Source organism: Cetorhinus maximus, chromosome 17 (genome assembly GCF_964194155.1).
Source record: "Cetorhinus maximus chromosome 17, sCetMax3.hap1.1, whole genome shotgun sequence".
Taxonomy (NCBI): Eukaryota; Metazoa; Chordata; class Chondrichthyes; order Lamniformes; family Cetorhinidae; genus Cetorhinus; species Cetorhinus maximus.
In genome coordinates, this window is record NC_135895.1 from 90,267,165 (window position 1) to 90,286,661 (window position 19,497).

The 19,497-nt window shown below is 43.3% G+C and overlaps 1 protein-coding gene across 1 annotated transcript in view; it reads right to left on the minus strand.

Moving 5' to 3' along the window:
* Window positions 1–7,886, minus strand: part of tsen15 (TSEN15 tRNA splicing endonuclease subunit) — a 50,941-nt gene extending 43,055 nt beyond the window's left edge. The window contains exons 1-2 of the mRNA XM_078561562.1: window positions 7,722–7,886; window positions 1,210–1,291 (exon numbers count right to left, since the gene is read on the minus strand). Coding sequence (XP_078417688.1) covers window positions 1,210–1,291; window positions 7,722–7,820 — 181 coding nt within the window. The 5' untranslated portion in view covers window positions 7,821–7,886. The remainder of the gene's footprint in view (window positions 1–1,209; window positions 1,292–7,721) is intronic.
* Between the last annotated feature and the right edge of the window lie 11,611 nt (window positions 7,887–19,497).

The window sequence follows — 19,497 nt, forward strand, 5'->3', positions numbered from 1 at the left end:
CTTGCTCATGTTATTCTTTCCAGAGTGCTTACCCTGATCCGGCCATTATCACAATCTGCTTTCTACTCTTAATGTCACCAGTAGCACCTCCTTTAGCCAGTGTCACCACCATTAACACCCTTTTGACCTTTTGTTTATGACATCTTTTGCAATCTCTCCTTTGCCTCCACTTATCGCTGGCCTGTTCCAGCGTCACCTGTTCCACCCCCCTCCCCGCCCCCAACACACACCCCTAAACAGTATATATTTCACCACATTTTACTTCCCTTTAGTTCTGAAGAATCATACAAACTCGAAGCATTAACTCTGTCTTTCTCTCCACAGATGTCAGACCTACTGAGTTCTTCCAGCATTTTTTGTTTTTAATAACACCTCCTAATATCTCCTTTGTGACTGTGAAACACCAAGGGATGAATTTCTTCATTAAAGGAACGATATAAATGTAAGCTGCTTTTGATCTGTTGAGTCTCTGCATTGTTTCCCAAAATATAACTTGGTGGCACAATGAGTCAGAATAATGTCCAGGTGCTCCAAACCAGTGGAACAAAGGTCTCTGTCTATCAGATGCAAAATTCCCAGTGAAGTGAGAGTAGGCTGTCTCAATCCTCCTCCCAATTATGACATGTCAACAGCATAGAACTGTGCAACAATTTGGTAGTAATTAACAATATCACTCAGAAAATCCACAATCGCCGATGTACGAAAGGAAAATAAAAATTATAGGTGCAGTTGAGGGTGCTCTTCTGAAGGTAGGGTTAAATGCATTGTTCAGAGTAACAGAACAGGAAATTTCATCCTGCGCCTCAGAGTAATTGGGAAAGTTAATAATATCACGTCTACATTCCCGGACTGGATACAATAAAAGAGCTTGTTGGCCAAAAGACAATTGGTCCCTCAACACCAGCCTTCAACCTCTTCCTTTCCTGCCCTGTCGTTAGCTTTGCTCTGAAAACTTTCTTCTTATGCTCCCTACAGTCAAATGGGCCCAAGCCACGCGCCCTGCCCACTTGCCCTGCCTACACTTGTGGAAAGAATGGCTTGTCAGAAGCCAGCAATGCCTGAAGAGTGAGTCAGGGAGATTCAGTGTCCTCAGGATAGGAGGAAGACAACAGAGAAGAGAGAAAATAAGTGCAAAAACAGAGAATTAATATAATACTAATTACCTTGAAAAAATACCTGAAAAGTGACAAGAATATTCCAATATCTTACCTTCTAAGAGATCAAGGAGCACCAGAAATGCCGTATATACTTGTGTACTATCCGCAATGTCTAAAGCCATCATCTCTGTGTACTGAAAACAAAAACATGAATGAAAATTATAGCACTCAAATCCAGCTAGCATCATCTCTTTTCTTTATAATATTGGTAAAGGAAAGGGAGAGCAGAAGCATAAACATGTAAAAAGGGCAGATAAAGTTCGGATACATCAAACATGCCCCAACCAGACTGGAGTTACATGCACCACTGATGCATCCACGAGTCACATAATCTCCTGGAATGGAAAACCTTCAAAAAGATAAAATAAAAACCTACGGTTAATTTTGGAAAAACTTGGAAATTCATCCCTAGTTGCTGAAGGCAATCATGCAAATCTCTAACAGACCACAGTATTGCATGGATCCTTCAAATCCCACCTAACATAATTGGAAATTTGCACTTTTCTCAAGAAATCATCCAGCTCCCTTCTGAAAGACGGCAGGGAATCCATACTCACTGCATGTTTTGGCAAACTGTCCCGGAGGGTGACACTTCTCTGTGAAAAGAAATAACTTCTAAAAATGAACCTAAATATTTATGCAATGATTTGATACAAAGGCACAATCCAACAATTCCTATGCCTCTTAAATAACCTAACTGGACAGGCTCATACCCCTTTCACTTTAAACAACTGAGTCATATCCCCTCAAAGCCTGTGCTTCTGCAACAAAAGTAGTTCTAACATCCTATCCTGATGACAAGGTGCCCAAAGGCCAGGTACTATTTTGGCACTTCTTGGCTATACTAGATTTCTATCCACTATAATATTGTAGGTATATTCTATATACCTGGACTTGATGGTGGATCTCAGTTTAATGTCCCTAGATAGAACACCAGCCCTGACAACACTACACTCCTTCCACAGTGCAGTGGAGTGTTAGCCTAGATATTTTTAGATCAAACCCATCACCATCTGACACAACCACAAGTGTGCTGCCAACTCAGCCAAGCTGACGCACAATGCCACACCATAGCCACTTACACAGACTCAACACTTGTGCCTGTATTATTGATTTAAATTCCTTACTGCTCATTACAAAGCGAGGGATGAATAACACCATATTCAGTCAAAAAATGGCCAGTCTGTCTAATGCAGCGTGAAACCCTAGACAGGTTTCCTCTCATGGGTTCTCAAGAGAAAACTCACTCATTACCACATCTGTTGAAACAAAAGATGGTTTTAATATGCTAATATTAATCAAGTGCACAGACCCTGGGTTGCACCTGTTTTAGCACATCTTTGTTAGCTTTTCAAGCATTAGTTATTTTAAAACTGGGACAGATTTCTTCTACAATTGATTATGAATGCCAGCTGAGTCAAAGCACCAAGGAGGTCAATGGGATTTTTTTGTTAGTATTCAAATCAGCTGGCACATGTCAAAGTATCAAACTACACTGAGATCATGAATCATTAATTGACAGCTATATCTGAGGTGAAGACGGGTGTAGAGCGTGATCGTGGTCCACATTAGTGCTCTTTTTGATAACTGAATGGGTTTTTTGGGACTACCCGCATCCAGCCAGTCAATCTATACCACCATAGGAAGGGAGCTGGATAAATTATCATGTCTGTTGCAATGTCAGGTAACATCTGAATAACTGTTTTCAGGGAACTAATTATGTTGAAAGATAGATGAAAGGAAATGCTCCCTCCCAAGCTATGCATCAAAAAGGACAGCGATTTAAAGGTAACTGGTGAAAGAACCAGAAGGGAGAGGAGATTTTTTTTAAAGCAGTGAGTCATGACCCGAAATGCACTGCCTGAAAGGATGGTGGAAGCAGATTCAATAGTAACTTTCAAAGGGAATTGGATAAATACTTGGATGAAACATTTGCAGGGCTATGGGGAAAGAGCAAAGCATTGGGACAGCACTTGGGGAAGGTGTGGCATAGTGGCAATGTCACCGGACTAGTAATCCACAGGCCCAGGCTAATGCGCTGGGGACAAGGGTTTAAAATTAAGTTAATAAAACTGGAATTAAAAAGCTAGTCTTGCTAATAGCGACGAAGCCATTGTTGCTTGTTGTGGAAACCTATCTGGTTCTGATGTCCTTTAGGGAAGGAAATCTGCCATCCTTACCTGGTCTGGCCTGCATGTGACTCCAGACCCACAGCAATGTGATTGACTCTTAAATGGGCTAGCAAGCCACTCAGTTGCATCAAAGTATGCAAAAAGGAATGAAACCGGATGATCACTGGCATCGACCTAGAAAAGACCAGAAATGACAACGACAACCCCAGCCCTGTCGACCTTCAAGGTCCTCCAAACTAACATCTGGGGACTTGTGCCAAAATTGGGAGAGCTGTCCCACAGATTAGTCAAGCAACAGCCTTATACCTTACAGACAATGTCCCATATACCATCATCACCATCCCTGGGTATGCCCTATCCCAGTGACGGGACATATCCACCCAAGGTGTTGGCATAGTAGTGACATGCAGTCAGGTGGCAGTTGCCCTGGGAGTTTTCAACATCTACTCCGGACCCCACGAAGTCTCGTGGCATCAAGTCAAACATGAGCAAGACAGCTGCTGCGGATTACCACCTACTGTCCTCCCTCAGCTGATGAATCAGTGTTTAACACCAATTGGAGGAGGTACTGAGGGTGGCAAGGGCACAGAATGTACTCTGGGTAGGGGACTTCAATGTCCATCGTCAAGAGCTGGCCAAGTCCTAAAGGACATAGCTACTAGAGTGGGTCTGCAGCAGGTGGCGAGGGAACCAACAAGGGGGAAAAGCCTATTTGACCTCATCCTCACCAATCTACCTGTCACAGATGCATCCGTCCATGACAATAATGGTAGGGGCGAACATTGCACAGTCCTTGTGGAAACGAAGTCCCGTCTTCACATTGAGGATGCCCTCCATCTTGTGTGTGCTAAATGGGATAGATTTTGAACAGAACTAGCAACTCAAAACTGGGCATCCATGAGGCACTGTGGGCCTTCAGCCACAGCAGAATTGTATCCAAACTCCATTTGTAACCTCATGGCCCAGCATATCCCCCACTCCACCATTACCACCAAGCCAGGGGATCAACCCTGGTTCAATGAAAAGTGCAGGAGGGCATGCCAGGAGCAGCACCAGGCATAACTAAAAATGAGGTGTCAACCTGGTGACGCTAGAGCACTTTTCTGCCAAACAGCATAAGCAGCAAGTGATAAACAGAGCTATGCGATCCCACAACCAATGAATCAGATCCAAGCTCAATGGTCCTGCCACATCCAGTCATGGATGGTGGTGGACAGTTAAACAACTAACAGGAGGAGGAAACCCCACAAACATCCCCATCCTCAATCATGGGGGTGCCCAGCACATCAGTGCAAAAAATAAGGCTGAGGCATTTGCTACAATCTACAGCCAGAAGTACTCAGTGGATGATCCACCTCGGCCTCTTCCTGAGGGCCCCAACATCACAGATGCCAGTCTTCGGTCATTTCGATTCACTTCACGTGATATCAAGAAAGAGTTGAAGGCACTGGACACTGCAAAGGCTATGGTCCCAGACAATAAACCAGCAAGAGTACTGAAGACTTGTGCTCTAGCACTTGCCATGCCCCTAGCCAAGCTGTTCCAGGACAGCTACAACACAAGCAGGACAAATCCAACCCAGCCAATTACCGCTCCATTAATCGAATCTTGATCATCAGTAATGTGATGGAAGGGGTCAGCAATAGTGCTATCAAGCAGCACTTACTCAGCAATAACCTGCTCACCGACACTCGGTTTGGGTTCTGCCAGGACCACTCAGCTCCTGACCTCATTACAGCCTTGGTTCAAACATGGACAAAAGAGCTGAACTCCAGAGGTGATGTGAAAGTGACTACCCTTGACATCAAGGCAGCATTTGACAGAGTGTGGAATCTAGGAGCCCTAGCAAAACTGGAATTAATGGGAGTCAGAGGGAAATCTCTCCGCTGGTTAGAGTCATACCTAACACAAAGGAAGATGGTTGTGATTGTTGGAGGTCAATCATCTCAGTCCCAGGACATCACTGCAGGAGTTCCTCAGGGTAGTGTCCTCAGCCCAACCATCTTAAGCTGCTTCATCAATGACCTCCCTTCCATCATAAGGTCAGAAGTGGGAATGTTCGCTGATGATTGCACAATGCTTCAGCACCATTTGCAACCATTGAAGCAGTCCATGTCCATATGCAGCAAGACCTGGGCAACATTCGGGCTTGGGCTGATAAGTGACAAGTAACATGTGTGGCTCACAAGTGCCAGGCAATGAACTTCTGGACATCCAATGGCATTACCATCACTGAATTCCCCACTATCAACATCCTGTGAGTTACCTTTGACCAGAAACTGAACTGGACCAGCCATATAAATACTGTGGCTACAAGAGAAGATCAGAGGCTTGGAGTCCTGCGGCGAGTAACTCACCTCCTGACTCCCCAAACCCTGTCCACCATCTACAAGGCACAAGTCAGGAGTGTGATGGAATACTCTCCATTTGCTTGGAATAGTGCAGCTTCAATAACACCCAAGAAGCATGACGCCACCCAGGACAAGGCAGCCCGCTTGATTGGCACCCTATCCACCACCTTCAACATCCACTCCGTCCACCACCAACACACAATGGCAATAGGGTGCACCATCTACAAGATGCACTGCAGGAATTCACCAAGGCTCCTTCGACAGCACCTTCCAACCCACGACCACTACCATCTAGAAGGACAAGGGCAAAAGACACGTGGGAACATCACCATCTGGAAGTTCCATTCCAAGCCACTCACCATCCTGGCTTGGAACTATATCGCCATTCCTTCACTGAATCTGGGTCAAAATAATGGAACTCCCTCCCTAACAGCACTGTGAGTGTACCTACACCACATGGGCTGCAGTTATTCAAGAAGGCAGCTCACCACCACCTTCTCAAGGTCAATTAGGGATGGGCAATAAATGCTGACCCAGCCAGTGACACTCATCACATGAAAGAATTTTTAAAATTGAATGGCGCTTCGAAACAGCAAGGAAATATATGAGGAGGCAAATTTCCTCGTTCGGTGTTGTATGATGCTAAGTATCATGAGGAATGCATACACTGTTCCATGATGACTTCTCTTCCACGATAAATAAACTACCCATTAATTTATAAAGCATATGTCAACTCAGCTGCACAAGATGAGATTTATGGGGCAACACATGCTGCATTCTGGTAAACTGGAGTTCAGTGGCTGATTTTTTAGATTCATTCATCGAATGTGGGCATCGCTGGTAGCATTTACTACCCATCCCTAACAATTAGGTGGTGGTGAGCTGCCTTCTTGAACCGCTGCAGTCCATGTGGTGTACGTACACCCACAGTGCTGTTAGGGAAGGAATTCCAGGATTTTGATGCAGTATATTTTTCCAAGTTAGGATGGTGAGTGACTTGGAGGGGAACTTCCAGGTGCCAGTGCTCCCATGCATCTGCTGCCCTTGTACTTTTAAGTGGTAGTGGTCACGGGTTTGGAAGGTACTGCCAAAGGAGCCTTGGTGAGTTCCTGCAGTGCATCTTGTAGATGGTACACACTGCTGCTATTATGCGTTGGTGGTGGAGGGAGTGAATGTTTATGGATGGGGTGCCAATCAAGCGGGCTGCTTTGTCCTGGATGGTGTCAAGCTTCTTGAGTGTTGCGGGAGCTGCACTCATCCAGGCAAGTGGTGAGTACTCCATCACACTCCTGACTTGTGCCTTGTAGATGGTAGACAAGGTTCGTGAAGTCAGCAGGTGAATTACTCGCTGCAGGATTCCTAGCCTCTGATCTGCTCTTGTAGCCACAGAATTTATGTGACTAGTCTAGTTCAATTTCTGGTCAATGGTAACCCCCAGGATATTGATAGTGGAGGATTCTGCAAAGGTAATGCCATTGAATGTCATGGGGTGATGGTTAGATACTCTCTTGTTGGAGACAATCATTGCCTGAGATTTGTGTGGCGCAATGATATTTGCCATTTGTCAGCCCAAGCCTGGATATTGTCTAGGATTGCTGCATTTGGACATGGACTGCTTCAGTATCTGAGGAGTTGCGAATGGTGCTGAACATGGTGCAATCATCAGCGAACATCCCCACTTCTGACTTTATGATGGAAGGAAGGTCATGAATGAAGCAGCTGAAGGTGGTTGGACCGAGGCCACTGCCCTGAGGAACTCCTGCACAGTGATGTCCTGGACCTGAGATGATTGGCCTCCAACAACCACAACCATCTTCCTTGGTGCTAGGTATGAGTCCAACCAGGAGCAGGAGACATTCAATAGGGAAGTTCAGGGTGAACACAGAGACCTGGGGATGGATGAGACATGAAGACATCTGAAGATGAAAACATTAAATGTTAATTCTGGAAATTATTTGGTGCCAGGGGAGTTTGAAAGGATAAGGGTGATTCATGGGGGAACAATGGCTGCGACAATTTGCCCTACCATGGCCCCCCCCCCCCACCCCCCGGGGTCTCTGAGCCTCCCCCCCTCCCTTTACCTTGGGATGATGCAGCGACCGCTCCTCCCCCGGGCCTAAGCCGCCGACCTCCCGCTCCTCCGAGTCGGCCGACTCCCCGCTCTCTCCCACCGCCTCCATCAGCGGTGCAGCCCCGACTTGACTCCGCCGGTGTCACACCAATCAGCGGCCGGCGGAGTGAAGGCGCTCCCCCCCCCTCACTCTGGTTCCGGGGCTGGTGTGCAGTGTGCGCCCGCAGTGCCCGGAACTCCCCGCCCCTCACCCCCGCGCGCGCGCACACACACACACACACACTCCTGAGTCCGCTTCCTTTCTGCTGCAAGTCTCGTCTACTTAGAGTCAGATTTATCCTTTGTTCCTACTCTTGAGAGAGGCGCTGGTAACTTTCACACTCATTTTAATCTCAATCTCACTCCTAAACTCCCTCTAGCCAAGCTGTGAACATGGGGTTTTAAATGGAACAGGGAAACCATGCAACACATTCCCTGTTATTAACCCTTTGAACACTTGCGCAGTTTGCATCAGGAGACTCATGGTCTTCAAATATTTCACCAAAACTGAAGACCACAAATGAGAGCTTGGACAACCTCAAGACATCCCAAACTATCCTGCAGCCCCTGAAGTACTTTGGAAGTACAGCCATTGTTGCAACAGCAAATGCGGCAGCCAATTAGCACACTGCAATGTGGAACAAACTAATGAGAGGATTGACCAGATAATCCATTTCGTTGATCTTTTTTCACAGAAATTGGTCAGGACGCTGGGGAGAATCTCCCTGCTCTTTTGTAGGCACCATGGGATCGATTACCACGCCTGAAAGAACTGTCAAGGCCTTTGTTTAAAACCTCATCCGAAAGATGGCACCTCCAACAGTACAGCAGTCCCTCAATGCTGTATTGAAATGTTAGCTTGTTCATATTCTCACCTCACTGGAATAGGAATGTGAACATATAAATTTCTGTCTCAAAAGCATGGTGCTACCACTGGGCCAATGCCAACTATAAGTGACCAGCTTAAAGAAATCACGCAAGATTTCTAGTTTTAAGACTTTTACTGGGAAAAACAAATTAAAGGCAACATCTACTAAACACTACTTAGTCAACGCCTCGTAATGTAAACTACAGAAATGATAACCCTTACTGCCTTAACTACCAATAACCACCCCCCACCCACCACACATATATACTTTCCAGCACACTCTCTACAGGACTACACTCTTTAATGGACATGGTACAAAATCATTCCCAGCTTCCAATGGGTTCACATCTTCCCGTTTCACCAAGTAGTAACATCAAAAGACAATTGAAAGGTGCTTTCCTCAGTTTCCAGTGAATTTCCAAACTGACTACCAACATTAAAGTCCACCCAGCAATTTCTCCTCCCAGCCTCGTAAGGGTAAATCCCTTTGCCTCTTTGACCACAGGTTGTTTTCCGTCCCCCATTCTGCCTGGTAGTTCACAGACAGTCAGCACACTCCTCTCTACTGACCACACTAGCTGCAGCCTTCTGTCTTTCTAAGAGACCTTTCTCACTCCCTGTCTAAAAAAATCTCTGAGACAGAAAATCTGTCCACGGTTAGCTCACCTGTTCTTGTCTTAGTTTCAGGTATGATCATTTTGGACCTTACTTTCGGTGAGTCTCAGTCTGAAAGTGAATGTGGACTGTGTTCTTTAAAGACAGTAATAAGGGTTACCTTTTCTGTAGTGTAGAGTACCCTGGGCCCATGTTACAAGTTACCAAGGTTTGTTGTTGGGAGAATTCAGAACAGATCACATGTCTCTCTTCACCAACCCATTTTATCTTGAATGAAAGAGACAGTCCTGAAACATAATCATCTTTAAAAAGTTTGCATTCATAACACCTTCCCCATAAAAGATGAAAATTATTGTGATAATTTTCTACAACACTACCAAAATATAACTTACTACATACAGTACAAGCAATATCCTGTCATAAAAGCCAATTACAGCCACGAATTACTTACGGGCATATTGAACATTTTAAGGAAGGTGTGAGCATTTTTGAAGAAATACAAGCAAGGACACTTGGCTGATAATGTAAAGTGACCACTTTCTGGAAAAATTCCTCTGTGGATTATACTGACAGACCCGTCTTGAGAGAACATGGAATGTTGCAGCTGAAAAGTTATCATGGCCTTCTTCAAGCAGAGACACTTAAACGGGAGATAGGAAGAGGCAAAAGACTGAACTTTAATCTCCTGCGGTTGTAGAGACAAAAAAAAGGCTGATTACCACGTCTCAGCAGTCATCTAAAATCCATCTCCTGTTGATTTATATCTCAATGTGTAAAATGAGATCAAAGAAAACAGACTCTGGGCGCAAGACATGTTTTTTTTTCCCTTACAGAAAAATTTCCCTCACAGGAATACACAGGGAAAAATGGATTAAAAAGCTATCTGCAGAGCAGTGCAGCTCATGCTACTGTGCTGGGGTGTTGTATGTGTGACAGGAAGTTAACAAATTGGGGAACCTCACCCGGGTACTGGTCATAACAATCCTCTCCCTTGTTACCATATTTCACACTAAAAAGTCCATCTTGGCAGCCTGACGAGGCTTAACCATCACATCCAATCTAACGTGACAGTTAGGATTTAAAGTTCAGTTCAGATGAGTCCATAAAAATCCAATTTGATTCTGAACGAGAGTTCATTTTACTACTGGTGGCTTCACTTTCCATCATCCATCATAGCAAATCTCCTTTGAGATGACTTAGGTGAGGGAGCAAAGGCATCCAAATGATTTAAATGAGGGGAGCGAAGGCATGGTAGCTAAATTTGAAGATAATACAAAGATAGGTAGGAAAGTATGTTGTGAAGAGTACATAAGGGGGTTGCAGACGGATACAGATAGGTTGAGTGAGTGGAAAAAAATCTGGCAGATGGTGTATAATGTGGGAAAATATGAAGTTGTTTACTTTGGCAGAAAGAATAAAAAAGCAGAGTATTACTTAAGCGGAAAACAACTGCAGAATTCTGAAGTGCAGAAGGATCCAGGTGTTGTAGTGCATGTGACACAAAAGGCTAGTATGCAGGTAATTAAGGAGGCTAGTGGAATGATATCCTTTATTACAAGAGGAACTGAATGTAAGTTTCAGTTATACAGGGCATTGGTGAGACCATATCATAATTTTTTTTACATTTGTTCATGGGATGTGGGCATCACTGGCTAAGCCAGCATTTATTGCCCATCCCTAATTGCACACAGGGCATTTTTAAGAGTCAACCACATTACTGTGGGTCTGGAGTCACACGTAGACCAGACCAGGTAAGTACAGCATATTTCCTTCCCTAAAGGACATTAGTGAACCAGATGGGTTTTTACAACAATTGGCAATGGTTTTGTGGTCATCATCGAACTTTTAATCCCAGATTTTTATTGAATTCAAATTTCACCATCTGCCATGGTGGGATTTGAACCTAGGTCCCCAGAGGATTACCCTGGGTCTTGGGACTACTAGCCCAGTGACAATATCATAATGCCACCAGCTCCCCCCAACTGTGTGCAATTTTGGTCTCCTTATTTAAGGAAGGATGTAAATGCGTTAGAGGAGGTTCAGAGGAGTTTTACTAGATTGATACCTGAAATGAGTGGGTTGTCTTGTGAGGAAAGGTTAGACAGACTGGGCTTGTTTCCATTGGAGTTTAGGAAAGCGAGGGATGACTTGTTTGAAGTATGAGTTCAGAACTAGGGGGCACTGTTTTAAAATTAGGGGTTGCCCTTTTTGGACAGAGATGAGGAAATTCTTTTTCACTCAGAGAGCTATGCGGCTTTGGAACTTTCTGCCTCAGAAGACAGTGAGGGTGGGGTCATTGAATATTTTTTAGGCATAGGTAGATAGATTCTTGTTAGGCAAGGGAATCAAAGGTTGTTGAAGATAGATGTGAATGTGGAATTTGAAACACAAACAGATCAGCCATGATCTTATTGAATGGCGGAGCAGGCTCGAGGGGCTGAATGGACAACTTCTGCTACTATTTCATATGTTCATATGTCCGTATGTCCTTTCTCATTTCAACTGGGCTTTACAGCATTCCCATTTCCCATGTTAGAAACTCATATACTATACCTGGTTTGGTCTGGTTAAGTTTGTCAAGAACAATGTTGTCATCAGGGTGTTAACCATTTAAAACAGTCTTTGAACAATGCCGGTCAGGGTTTAACTCCGGATCTCCATTCTTTCATGGCTGCAGGTGTTTTAATGTCCAAGTCTATGAAGAAAGTCTCAACCAGCCATACAGCTAAATTGTCCTCCTCTTGTTTAAATGCAGGATTACCTTTATCTTTATGTTTCTTCCAATGATTTAAACTTTCAATGTTTTTCTTCAGGAGATGTAGGTTTAACACTTCCTCCTTAGCTGCTTAAGAACCTCATTAAAGTTACGTCAATGGTCAGTCAAAGAATCCTGATACTCTTTTTCTGTCAGTTCGTGAATTCTTTAAAATTAATTTTGTCTTTTGTTTTCCAGCTCAGCACAAACTTCCTCCAATACTTCCCTTGCAAGTGTAATAGCTTCATCATTCTGAAGTTTTACTTTATGTTCACGAATACAAACCCTTCCTCCTTGCTCCACGGTATCAGTATTAGTTACAACAGAGCTATCTGGTTTTGAAGCACTGCTTTACTTTGTTCCATCATCTACTTTAAGTGCAGCTGTTATCTGCTTTGACACTTTTTTTTTACATTTACACTCTTTGCTTAGAGTCTGCATGAGTTTTAATTTAGCCAGCTTTAATTCATTTCCAGCCACTATTAACTCTTTGTTGTAAATCTGATATTCCAGTGTCTCTTTAACCTCAGAAGTCTGAGCTTTTGACTCTTTGGTGATGGTGAGTGTGAGTTTTATTTACACACTACTCGGTGATGGTGAGTTGCTGCAGTAAATCTTGTAGCTGGTACACACTGCGTCGGTGGTGGAGAGAGTGAATGTTTAAGGAGATGGTTGGAGTGCTAATCCAATGGGCTTCTCTGTCCTGAATGGTGTTGAGCTTCTTGAGCATCATTGAGCTGCACTCATCCAGCAAGTGGAGAGTGCAGGGTAAAGGGTTAACTCCAATGATATCGACTGAGCATGTGCATAAGGAACTAGGTCACAGTGATGTCACTCACTGAGAGGAGATGAGTGTGAAGCATCTCAGAGAGTAGCTCCAGCTATGTCTTGCTAACTATTTACGAGGGTTAAATAAGACCAACCAAATAAATGTGTTTGAACAAAAGACCATTGCCTCTGGCAAGATCTCTTCTGGAGTAAGAAGTGAATAAATCCTGAGATAAACCCACAATAACAGATGGTGACCACAGAGACTGCACTCACAGAGAACAGTAGAAAACGGTGGGAAAAGCCTCAAGTGAAACCCAGTAATAGTACAGAGCAGCGGGTGAAGGACTTCGAGGCCAACCCAGCAACCACACTAGAGGTGACCAAATAACAAGGGCAGCCCAGCAACTGATAGACAAGCAGTGTGGGAAAAGACAACCTTGAACCAGGGTGAGAAACTACTTTGCCCCTACCAGAATCCTTTCAAAATATAGAGGGCCTCAGACAGGCTGAGCAATGGCAAAATTGGTGAAGATATTTTACCCAGTACGATAACGCTTCAGTTATTGCAAGTAAAGAGGACAAAGATAAAATTAACACTTTGTTATAAGCTATTGAGAGCATAGCAGATGACGTGCTGGCCAGACAGACGGTGAACGATGAGACAGCCTCCTACAAGGATGTTCTTGGAGCCTTTGATTCATACTTCAGTCTTTGTAAAAATATTTTCATAGGACAAAATTTAATCGGCTCAGCTAAAAAAGAAAATGGATTCACTCATACATCAATGAATTGGACCGCCTAGCCAAAAAATGAGTATGGAACACTAAACAATCACCTAATCGGGGATAGAATAGCCGATGGCGTTTTAGATGAGAATCTCTCTGACTTCTTACCATCTCGGTAAGCAAAACTGTACAACTGGCCACACAGACCAAAGAGCAGAAGCAGAATAAGGCTTTCATCAGAGATGGGAGGTAAATTTCTCAAGAACAGCCTGATGAAGTCATTCAATTTGTGGGTTGTAAAATTGAAAGTACAGCAAGGCAGCAACCAGGAAAATGCCCTGAAAAGGCCCTGACCACCATTTTCCAATGTCCCTGCTGTGGCAGATTAAGGTTCACAGATGCGAAGAATGCCCCACCAGAGTTGCTCAGTGCCATGGCTGTGGCAAGGAGCCCATTTTAAAGTAGTCTGCATTCCAAGAAACCTGTATTTACCAGACAGAAGGAGAAGACTGTTATAGGAGCCTCCATTCAAGAAATTCTAGTCGACTTAGAATGCTGTGAATTAGTCTTCACAGTCAAATCTCCATCCTTACAACCACAAGAGGACATCGTAGATCTTTCATTTCTCTTTGCGAGGCTAGATGCAATGGGAAACATGTGCACCAACGATGAAGGTGACCGGCCACAAGGTGACATTCTAAACGTTAATTTGCTCTTTCGGGAAAGAGTGGAAGAGGATGATAGCCACAATGCTTCTGATGAAGTTCCAGAGATGTTCAGGCTTGCTGAGGAGCAAACTCACACCGAAGAAAGTGTGCAAACTGAACCACTGCCGACAGAAAAATAAATTCCTCCCAGTATTAGCAGGACAATCATAATTTTTCTTGGGAATATTCTTTGTCCTTCTCTTCACCTATTGATGCATTCATGGACGTGGACTTATATTACACTTTTTTCGTTGCAGCAGTAAAAGTCTGTAGACTCTCTGCAGCTGTACAAATCTTCACAGGAGTTGAACAAGCTGCATTCTTTCAAACAAGAACAGTCAGCGGTCCAACTTTTCCCCAAAGTACCAAGAATAAGGGAAGGAAAAAAGAGAAGCATAGGCAAATCTCAGGTCATTGCCTCTATACTGTGCACCATGTGAACATACGCCTACTCCGATAACCTTTCACCCCTTTGTTTATCAAGAATCTATCTACTTCTGCCTTAAAAATATTCAAAGTCCCTGCTTCCACTGCCTTTTCAGGAGACCTTCTGAGAGAAAAATTTTCTCCCCAGCACTGTCTTAAATGAGCAAATCCTTTATTTTTAAACAGTGACCCCCTAGTTCTAGATTCTCCCACATCCTCTCCACATCCACCTTGACAAGACCCTTCAGGATCTCATATGTTCAATCAAGTCACCTCTTACTCTTCTAAACTCCAGTGGATACAGGCCTAGCCTGTTCAAGCTTTCCTCATAAGACAGCCCGCCCATTCCAGGTATCAATCTAGTAAACTTTCTCTGAACTGCTTCCAGTGTATTTACATCCTTCCTTAAATAAGGAAACCAGTACTATACATGGTACTCCATCACATGGACTCACCAATGCCCTATATAACTGAAGCATAACCTCCCTACTTCTGCATTCAATTCCCCTCATAAATAATAATAACATTCCATTTGCTTTCCTAATTACCTGCTGTACCCGCATACTAACCTTTTGTGATTCATGCACGGGGACACCCAGATCCCTCTGCACCTCAGAGCTCTGCAATCTTTCACCATTTAGATAATATGCAGCTTTTTTATTCTTCCTGCCAAAATGGACAATTCACATTTGCTCACATTATACTCCATTTTCCAGATCTTTGCCCATTCACTTAACCTATCCATATCCCTTTGTAGCCTTCTTATGTCCTCTTCACAACTTACTTTCCTACCTATCTTTGTGCCATCAGAAAATTTAGCAATCATACCTTCAGTCCCTTCATCCAAGCCATTTATATAAATTGTAAAAAGTTGGGGTCCCAGCACTGATCCCTGTGGCACATGACTCATCACACCTTGCCAACCAGAAAATTATCCACTTATCTGCTTTCTGTTGCCTATTAGCTAGCCAATCTTCTTTCCATGCCAATATGTTACCCTCTACACCATGAGTTTTTATTTTCCGCAATAACCTTTGATGTGGCACTTTATCAAATGCCTTCTGGAAATCTAAGTACAGTACCTCCACCAGTTCCCCTTTATCCACAACACATGTGACTCCTTCAAAGAACTCCAATAAATTGGTTAAACATGATTTCTCTTTCACAAAACCATGTTCGCTCTGCCTGATTGCCTTGGATATTTCTAAGTGCCCTCCTATAATGTCTTTAATAATAGCTTCTAACATTTTCCTTATGACAGATGTTAAGCTAACTGGCCTGTAGTTTCCTGCTTTCTGTCTCCCTCCTTTTTTGAATAAAGGAGTTACATTTGCTATTTTGCAGTCGAATGGAACCTACCCCAAATCTAGGGAATACAGAAGCAGAGATCACTGTCCGAGGATGTTGGTGCCTTCCAAGGAGAAGATTCTGGAGAGCACACATCCTATATGTCCTCAAAGAAAGCTGAGAACACAGTGGGAGATTGACACCACCAGCGTAAGAGACTGTGAGGGCGAAGTATGGGATAATATGCATATAATAGAATGGGGATAAAGACTTGGGAGATGTAAAGTAAAGGGTAATCTCTAATGATAGCTATTGACCATGTGCATAAGGAGCTATGTCACAGTGATGTCACTCACTGAGAGGAGATGAGTATGAAGTACCTCAGAGTAGCTCCAGTTATGTCTTGGTCTTATTTAACATTTGCAAATAGTTAGCATGTATATAAATGTTTTTGAAGAAAAGACCATTGCCTACAGCAAGATCCCTTCTAGAGTAAGAAGCCAATGAATCCTGAGAAAAAAACCATAATAACAGACAGAGTATTCCATCACACACTTGACTTATGACTTGTGGACAGGCTCTGGGGAGTCAGGAGATGAGTTACGTGCCTCAGAATTCCCAGTCTCTGACCTGCTCTTGTAGCCACAGTACTTATGTAGCTGGCCCATTCAGTTTCTTGTCGATGGTAATCTCCAGGATGTTGATAGTGGGGTATTCCGTGATGGTAATCCCATTGAATATCAAGGAGGGATGGTTAGATTCTCTTTTGTTGGAGATGGTCCTTGCGTGACTGCTACTACTGCTGCTACTCATGTTTCTGAAACAAGTCATAGTCATCAATCATAATTGCAGCAGCCGTTATCTTAAAAACTTTATGGTACTTTATGTGGGACCTTATTCCTAAAGGAACATTATTTTTAAATTCTTTCATTAGCATCATCCTTCTAAGGTTTTCAAATCTGGCTCAATCTTCATAGCCCAATCGTGACATTGGAAAAGCTGATGTGGTTGTTGTGGAACTTGCTAGAGAAAAGGAAATGATAGTTGACAGAAGCAAGGGTTATAGACCTTCAAATGTGTCCAAGAGTCCCACTGAAGCTTACCTAGCATATCGGAAACATTTCCCAGCACAGGGATGGTTCTCACTGGTTCAGTCTACAGATAATGTCTCCAGTGCTGTTCTCTCAAGTCTCAGAGTTTGTTCATCAGCCGTAAGGTAGGGCAATTGCCTTCAGCGCAGTGGCAGGGTTACACTGAGCCAATGGCAGGGTGTCAGCCATCTTGATGTTCTGATGTTTAAATTTAGTACCATTTATTAGAGTCACTCACCCTTCAACTACAACATGGGAAATATATGGGCCAATGGCAGGGTGTTTGGCTGAGGGTATATTCACTTTGTGATTGATTCCCCTCCCTGGTTACATAATCACAGTTTTCTTTCACCTGGAGTCTTCCCTTCATGAAACAACTTCCTTTTTTGCCTGAAATCTACCTCATAACTTAGATGGTTGATGGTAGATCCAAGTCAGTACCTCTTCAATGTCTTATATAAAAAAAACACTTGTTGAACAGAGTCATTTTCTTGTGAATCTCTCCCTTGAGCCGTGTAGCTTTTAGTAATGCAATATTGACTTCTGCCATTCAGAGAGGAGCACACACAATGAAACATTGATTCCACACATATGAATTGGATAAAATCAGCCAACAGGTCCTGACAGAGAGTCCTTTGATTGCATATCTAGGAGTACAGAGATCCCCACCTTGATCAAACTGTTGCTCAGCAGCAGCAACAAGTTTCACATTAAAGGATCAAACAAAAATAATAATGAATATATATGTTGAACTGTATGACTTAGTTTTAGAGATTAAAATTGGGTTACAGGGGGTCGGTGGAATTTTTATAGTGTGGGGTGAGAACCCATGCCCTATACTGCCCCTTTGAGAACTGGGTCAGGCCTGCAATGGCTGCATTTCACTGAGCTCACTGCTTAACATATTCATGGCCACTGAGGTGAGGTGTTAGATGAGTGCCCAGTGCTATGAAACCTTACTGTAGCAAGAGTCTTAAGGGGGAGAGAGAAAAGTTGGAAGGTTAGAGAAGAAACATGGAGACTGATGTTCCCTCTAGTTTCTCTTTGCAGAACACGGCCTGCCTGCAGCCCTGTGCAGTCCCTTTAAGATTGTTGTGTGGTTGGGCATATGTGCAACTTAAAGGGAACATTGATTATGTGAGGCTTATTTACTCACTGAACAGTAAGATCCAGATTCCTGGGCAGCCGCGCATCCATGCAGCTTAGAGGGAACATGGATGAGGTCCCTTTAATACTTGCATATGGTATGCAGTCTATATTTATCAAAATCTTCCGGTATTTGTTGACAATGTATTTTGCTTCCCTAAGCACATCAGAAGTTGCACAAGCAACAACATCATATAATGGGCCCATAATTTGCTGTAGTAGGACATCTAACAACGCCTGCTGTTAGTTAGACTTGCACTTGCATGTTTATATTTTTATTTTTTTGCGTGGAATGTTGCTGACTACAAGCTAATAATGTCTCTGTGAGGGAGACAGGGCATCCTGAAGTTCACTGAATAGGGAGGGCACACAATTGTGCAACTCCTTAATCAATCAGATTGAAGGATCATGAAATTCAGAGTGCAAGGTTTGAACAAGGACGTGTGAACGAGAGTGGGGGAATTCAATGTTAATTCAGGTGCAGAAATAAAAATGAGAAGATAAGATACACTGGATTAAAAGAGAAGGAAAAAAGAGTCAGGAAAATTGAAAAAAATAATTAAAATTTGACACTTTTAAAATCCCCAACAACAATTAAAACCCAAAGGACAATTGTAATAGTCAAATTTCAGTGCCAGAGAGGTTGATTGACAGTAGCAAACACTTTGTTAAAAGGATCCTTCAGTTTATAATGATAAGAGTTAATTTTCTGTGGAGAGGTTAGTTAATATCGACCACCCAAATGCAACAACTTCACACCATCGAATGCATTTCAAAGGTGAGGCAGACAGCGAGACGCCATTTTCGAAAATCTAATGGAGACGTGGCACAACTTAGGCTGGAATTTTCCAGCCCCCCCCTCCCCCCAGCAGTGTGTTCCCCTGCGGCGGTGTCAATGTATAAATAATCACACTGCATGGCAATCACCTTGTTAAACACAATTGCTAGTTAAACAGGTGATGGGTTATTACAGGTGAACAGGTTATTATCCAACGGATAATCTAAACAGAATAAAAGGATACAGCTGGAGCATTTTGTGGGGAAGCTACTTGGAAGTCAGTAGCACTGAGGAGTTGTCTTGAAAAATAAACTAGCTTGAACCAAAAGGCCAGCCTGGATCGATTCTTCTACTACAACCTCTTATTGTGAATAACTTGGTAGCAGAGGATGAACTTTAAGCTTTGGTGATTGATTGCTGTATATGATAAATTTTTGTCTCAGTCCTCTGAGGGAAAAGAAGTGTGCTGTTGCTGACAATTTAAGTTACAAGATGGTAGAAGGACGGTGCAAAATTGCAAGCTGTGGCTACCCAACAATTTTTTCTGCCTCTGAACCTTATCAGCAATGGAAGGCTGA